Genomic DNA, 6,000 nt, shown 5'->3' with positions numbered 1-6,000 from the left:
AGCTAATTATAGAAACCAACGATCCCAATACCCAATCTCTTTCTGCTAAATCACATGGATTTTATTTATATCCCAGCTATAGATTACCTCAATGCCAATAAAACACAGAATATTGAGTTAAAACCACACCCCTCAAGACCACAAGCATAAATAACGATCGCGTTTTAATGTAGGTGATACCTTTTTATTTTGAAAATCCAAAGAGTTCTCATCGTATCAAAATCCAAGATAGCTTGTTTTCTGTAAGAACGGAAGGCCATAACCCTGTTTGAAATGCACTAGCAAATTTCTCTAACCGTGCAATGCTAATTTAGGCGTGAGCTGTGTGTTCAGGCTGACTTCATGCCCCGGCTAGAGTTTCAGATTTGCACAGGGCGATTGGGTGGCTCTTTGCTGTTTCACTGCAAAGATCTTTCCCTGGACTCCGGAAGCCTCTGGGGAATTTACTGCGGCCGAAGTGGCCGTGTTCTCTCCAGTGTGTGCATGCGCGCTGCACGGCGAAACATTCTTTTGAAAAGCCCGTGAAAATCCACTCGCAATCCGTGCGTGTGCACGTAAAATCGCAGAGCAAGGACCGGAAAGACCCGCAGCGGAGCGCACCCTGACCCGAGGTTACTTCTGGGGAGCCGCAGTCATGGGGAGGGCATGTGATATGGTCTTCTTTTTACTCTAGATATGCCTGAGCTTTGTAAAACTGTACACAAGAACGTATTCGCGTATTACACATTTAATCCATTTATGTTCATTTTTTAAAAGAAGATTCTTAAACAAACAAACATCTCAGTACAACAGAGGTGCAGAGAGCAGCAGCGTTTCTCGTGGATGTGACTGTCTATTCCAGAAACCTCAGAGTAACACCCCGCGCCCGCCCACCCTTGGACCATCATGGAACTGATGATGGAAACGTACTCTCCAAGACATCCCAGCGGGAGATTAGGAAAGTTGGAGGCGCCTCGCGGGTCGCCGCACTTGCCGCCCGCGCCCCCCTAACCCTGCGTTTAGGGAAGTCTTGACTTTGCAGCTTGCGTACCCCACCGCCGCACTGGTGCTGATGCGTGAAGGTGCTGCCGCGGCGGGCGGGGCAATCCGAGCCCGCACCCCCACCTCCTATCCCGCCCCCTCCCCGCCGGCCCCGCCCGCCTCGCCCCCAGCCTGCGCCCCGGGCGGCCGGCCCGCCCCTTCCCCTCCGCGCGCAAACGAACCTCTCGACGCCGCGTTCCGCGGCTGCCGGCTGGGGCCGGGCGAGGGAGGGGGCTAGCCCGAACAGCCCGATTCTGCAGTAGTCTCCCGAGCGCGGGCTGCGCCGCCCGAGCCGCTAGGCTGGGGAAGCACTAGCCGTTCGCTCACGGGCCGGCTCCTCCAGGCGCTCGCAGGCATGCAGCCCGGGAGCAGGCGGCGCGCCCCGGGCCGCTGCTGAGCCGGCCCGGGCGGCGGGGACCATCGCCTGCCGAACCCCTCCCACCTTGCCCCGGGGCCGACGAGCGGCGCCCCGGCACCCCCTCTTCGCCCGCAGCCCCGCCAGCGCCACCCCCCGCGGGCTGCAGGGGCTCATGCAGCCGCCAAGGTAAGCGCGGGCCGGGAGCGAGACGGACCCGGCTCTTGACATCCCGGAGGCGCCGCCGCCACTTGCTCGGGGCACGACACCGCTGTGGTCCTCCGCAACCCTGCGTCTCATCTTGCTCCCATCTTGCCCAGATTTGGAGCTTTGCTGCGCCTCGATCCCTTTAGCTCTTGGCAGCAGTAAAGTTTTTGTGGTTTGGTATTTGCTCTTTTTTCCTAAAATGCTCTCCCCGGGCAGCCGGCAGCGCGCGTGGTTGGGCAGACCCGGCGAACGTCTGTACCACTGTGCGCGTGCTGGGAGCTCCCTTTCTCCCGCGCGGCCGTTGCAATCGGCCCGCGGAGCCTGGGACTGAGCGTGCCACCCGGCTGTCCAGCCGTGAACCCCATTGGCACGACTCGCCCGGCCCTCTCCTCCTGCTCTGCGTCCGGCTGCCTAACCAGCTGCAGAGTCGCGGCTGGAGCGCCTGCCCTGGGGGGCGTCGACGCGGCGCACTGTCTGAGCTCGGGTTCGAGCGGTCCTTCGCCTGGGAGGGCAGGTGCGCAGGAAGGTGAGGGGATTGGGATGAGTGTTTAAGGGATAGGATCCCCGAGTGGCCCTGACGTTCCTAAGTGGACAGGTGGGCCCGGCGGCCCGGGCACAGCGACGGCTGCGCGCGTGGCCTGAGCCGTGGCTCATCCCAGGGAACGAGTGGGGCAGGGGAACAGGTGTATTTAGGGGGAGGGCCGATGTGGGGGACGCTCGGATGCAATTCTTGATTGCATCCTCTTAATGTAATTGCATAAGATTTGCTCGGAGGTAGAATCAGTTCCCCCAAATTGAGTTTTTTAATGGGAGCCTGCGAGCTGCTATTATGTGGTGTGGTTTCGGAAGGCGTTGGATTGTATTTATTTTATAAATCGGATGTCTTGCGATCGGATTAGGGGAAATCGCGCCATCTAGCGGAAATGGTACGCTGCGCGTTTCTTTTAGGCCGAGAAGTTGGATGTTCTCAAAGTAGGAGATTCCGGCGCGTGGCGTGGAGGCAGGAACCAGCAGGCAGGTCCTGGGATGAGTATATCTAGGTGTATTTACAGTCCGGCTGAGCGGGAGCTCAGCGACGCCCCCAGCTCCGCACGCCGAGCTCAAGGGCCAGAATTGCAGCTCGTACTGAGTGGCAGGTTGTCACCTCGAAGAGATCGTCACCTTCTCCTTCTGGCTTGAGGGTCCTCTAGCAAGAACATAACGTAAAATGTTGCCTGCCGGTGAGTCTGTGCCTGTTCTCTGGGCATCTGTCCCAGAAATCGGAAAAACCTATGCACGGACCGTGGTCTTCTCCCGTGTATCACAGATGAGTGATTTTTCAGGCGAATCTTGAGCCATAACCCCTAGAAAAGAGATTGGCTGTGCTCTAAAGGGCAGCTGAAGGAGAGAATTGGGAAAGAGTCTGGTACAGATCTGTACAGGAAAGGTATAATATACCAAAATGGCATTTTTTTTTTACACAAAGAAGAGGCTTCCTGCTGTTCCACTACCACAGCTAGTGACAAGCAGGCCTCCTTTATGAGAGGGACATGATCTCCAGTTAGCAACTGGGGTGGACTTTGCTGGACAGCAAGCTGAGCCGACAAAGACTGTGGGTGGGGCTCCCTGTCCTTGGTGCCTGGTTTTTGCTGCCACCTTCCAGGCCAGATGATATTAGCACTGAGCTGGACTCTCCCTGTTCTGAAGTGTAGTCTGCTTCCTTGTAGAGCAGTGTGGTGTTCTCCTTGTGGGGAGGACCCTTGCCCCCTTAAGATCCTCTGAGCTGTGGTGGTGGTGAGGGAGGTCCCAGCCTCCTTTTTTCAATAGCCCTGTTCCCGTCATTTCCCTCCCAGGTGACAGGTGCTTATGCTCTGAATAGACATATGGAGTGGTGGGTGGCTTATCTGCTTACTCCCCACGCTATCTCAAACTGCCTCGCCGTTTGCAGGTGTTTATTTAATAACTAGATTTATGACAAAGAGTGTCTTGCAGTAACCTGGCATCTTATTCAAAGAGGGCTTCTCTGACCTTTGCTAAGAAACCTCTGTCTGCTTTCTTTCCTTACAAGCCTCTCCAAGGCGTGACTCGCTCCATCCCCAGTGGGTGTAATAATACAGAATGGAGGATGAAAAGCTCCTGGTTAATATGACCCTTGACTTGGCTCTTCACCCGCCCTGTGGGAGCCCAATACAGGAATTCTTAGATGAGGAGACACAAAATAAAATGAATAGGTAGTCAGCATTCCTAACATTGGGACAGGGAGATTTTCAAGTCACTCTCACAGTGATGCTCGCTGCTTCTAGGAAGCAGGCAGGAAGAGGTGCTGGCGCTTCCACTGCTCAGAAGAGGAAACTGATGCCCAGAGAGGTGCAGAGGAATAGCCAAGGTTCTGTGAGTTTAAAGTGCTTTTTTCCCTACAGGCTTGCTACCAAATGAATTAAACTCAAGCACTTGGTTTACCAAGTATGGTCCCCAAATAGGGCATGCCATAGGAGATATGTTCACCTATCTCTCCAGAAGCCTGCCATCCAGAAAAAGAGACAGGATATACCCAAATGAAACTGATCATAAACAAAGTTCAGGCTTATTGGAATCTGTTATTTCTGTGAAACAAGGAGGCACTCCTACTTAAAGATCACTGTTCTAGAACTTGACTTACAACATCCCAAGTGTAAGTTCAAACCACATTTACGTGCCTGCAGTGTTCCTGTGGCTCTCTGGAGAATGGCTTTGCTTTTCAAACAACACTCATTGTTTATTCATTCAGCAAACATAACATAGACTTAACTTGAAGGAGACCCAGGCTTTCTCACCTGTGGTATCCAGCCCCATTCAGATGACAGGCTTCTCTTTTTCTTATTTTGACAGAATGACACCACAATTTCAGCTTCTCTTCCCTTAGCAACAGAGATCTGAAGAGCAATGAACAGGGCAATGGATAAAATGAAGAACTGTCTTGCCCAAGTGTGCAGACAAGGTCAGGCAGAAGTCAGTTTCCTTGGTGACAAATGAACATCTTTTAAAACGATGCCAGTTTCTTAGCCAGGTCTGACCTATGAGTAGAAAATGCTGTATCACACTAGAGCCTCTGGGTCAGGAGGCAAGAATACCCACTGAGGTGTGAAACTTCATAATCTGTGGGCAAGAGGAAGAAGAAATTTTGAGATTTGGGCAGAAATCAGAAAAAATGCTAAATGCAAGTACCTTTTATAGCCCCATTTGAAAGATTTAAAGTCACTGCTACTTGACAAACATAAATACGCATTATGTACCTTATAAAATTATTATATCCAGATTACTACTGTAAAAAATTAAAGTGTAGCAGGCACTGGTTTTGTGGAAAATAATGACAAGATTGCCGGTTGAGTTTACTTCTCATTTTTCAACTGTTTGTTTAAAGCAACATTCCAAGATGGAGAACTTTCAGGAATCAGGACCCTGGATTTGCCAGAGTCTGAAAATCTGGCAGAAACTTGAAAACAAAAGATTCTGTCAACAATCTGGTAAAACAAGACCAATTCTTACAGATTCTGTGTCCTCCACAGGGCATAACAGAGATGAGTGGGTATGAGTACCAGTGCCCTAAAACTTGTTGATTGATATCTCACTAGGGTATCATTTAGTAGTTACCATCCGATGTGGTTTCCACTTCTGTTTTATTTTTTTGTCTTTGGAGATGCTCCGAGCTCAAGGTCTCTGCAGCAGCTTGCCCTGGCTGACAACAACGATGTGTCCTGGTTCCTGATGATACCCACTCTATATCTGCCCTTGTGAGCAGAGATATTCTCCCTCAGTCCTCAGCAAGAGGCTCGGTACCATTACTTATTCTTTTCTTTATTGAAGCGTAGTTGATATACCACATTATATAAGTTACAGGTGTACAATATAGTGATTCACAATTTTTAAAGGTTTTACTCCATTTATAGTTACTATAAAATATTGGCTATATTCCCCATGTTGTACAATATATCCTTGTAGCTTATTTTATACATAATAGTTGACATGTCTTAATCCCTTATGCCTGTATTGCCCCTCCCCACTTCCCTCTCCCCTCTGGTAACCACTAGTTTGTTCTCTGTATCTGGGAGTCTACTTCTTTTTTGTTATATTCACTGGTTTGTTGTGTTTTTTAGATTCCACATATAGGTGATAGCATACAGTATTTGTTCTTTGCTGTCTGACTTGTTTCACTTAGCACAATGCCCTCCAAGTCCATCGATGTTGCTGCAAATGGCAAAATTCCATTCTTTTTTATGACTGAGTAGTATTCCAGCATGTATATATATCACATCTGTGGTTGCTTCCATATCTTGGCAGTTGTAAATTGTAAATAATGCTGCTATGAACATGGGGATGCACATATCTTTTAGAATCAGTGTTTCTGTTTTTTTTTCAAGTATATGCCCAGGAGTGGAATTGCTGGGTCATATGGTAGTTGT

General features: G+C 50.2%; 1 protein-coding gene across 2 annotated transcripts in view; it reads left to right on the top strand.

Annotated features, from left to right (window-relative positions):
- The first annotated feature begins 1,241 nt into the window (after positions 1-1,241).
- The window catches only part of RGMA (repulsive guidance molecule BMP co-receptor a), a 44,342-nt gene continuing 39,583 nt past the window's right edge, over positions 1,242-6,000 (top strand). Inside the window, exon 1 of one of the 2 annotated variants that reach the window (XM_089906862.1) lies at positions 1,242-1,564. Coding sequence is in view for 1 of the 2 variants with exons in the window: in XM_022598847.2 (XP_022454555.1) it covers positions 1,551-1,564 (14 nt within the window). In the remaining variant the exon portion in view is untranslated. The remainder of the gene's footprint in view (positions 1,565-6,000) is intronic. The other variant, XM_022598847.2, reaches the window with a different exon arrangement.

The sequence above is a fragment of the Delphinapterus leucas genome, chromosome 2 (assembly GCF_059928025.1).
Source record: "Delphinapterus leucas isolate spDelLeu-1000000601 "Yukka" chromosome 2, BTC_Dleu_Yukka2, whole genome shotgun sequence".
NCBI lineage: Eukaryota > Metazoa > Chordata > Mammalia > Artiodactyla > Monodontidae > Delphinapterus > Delphinapterus leucas.
The sequence above is the reverse complement of the archived record's forward strand: the minus strand, read 5'-3'. Positions and strand labels throughout refer to the sequence as shown.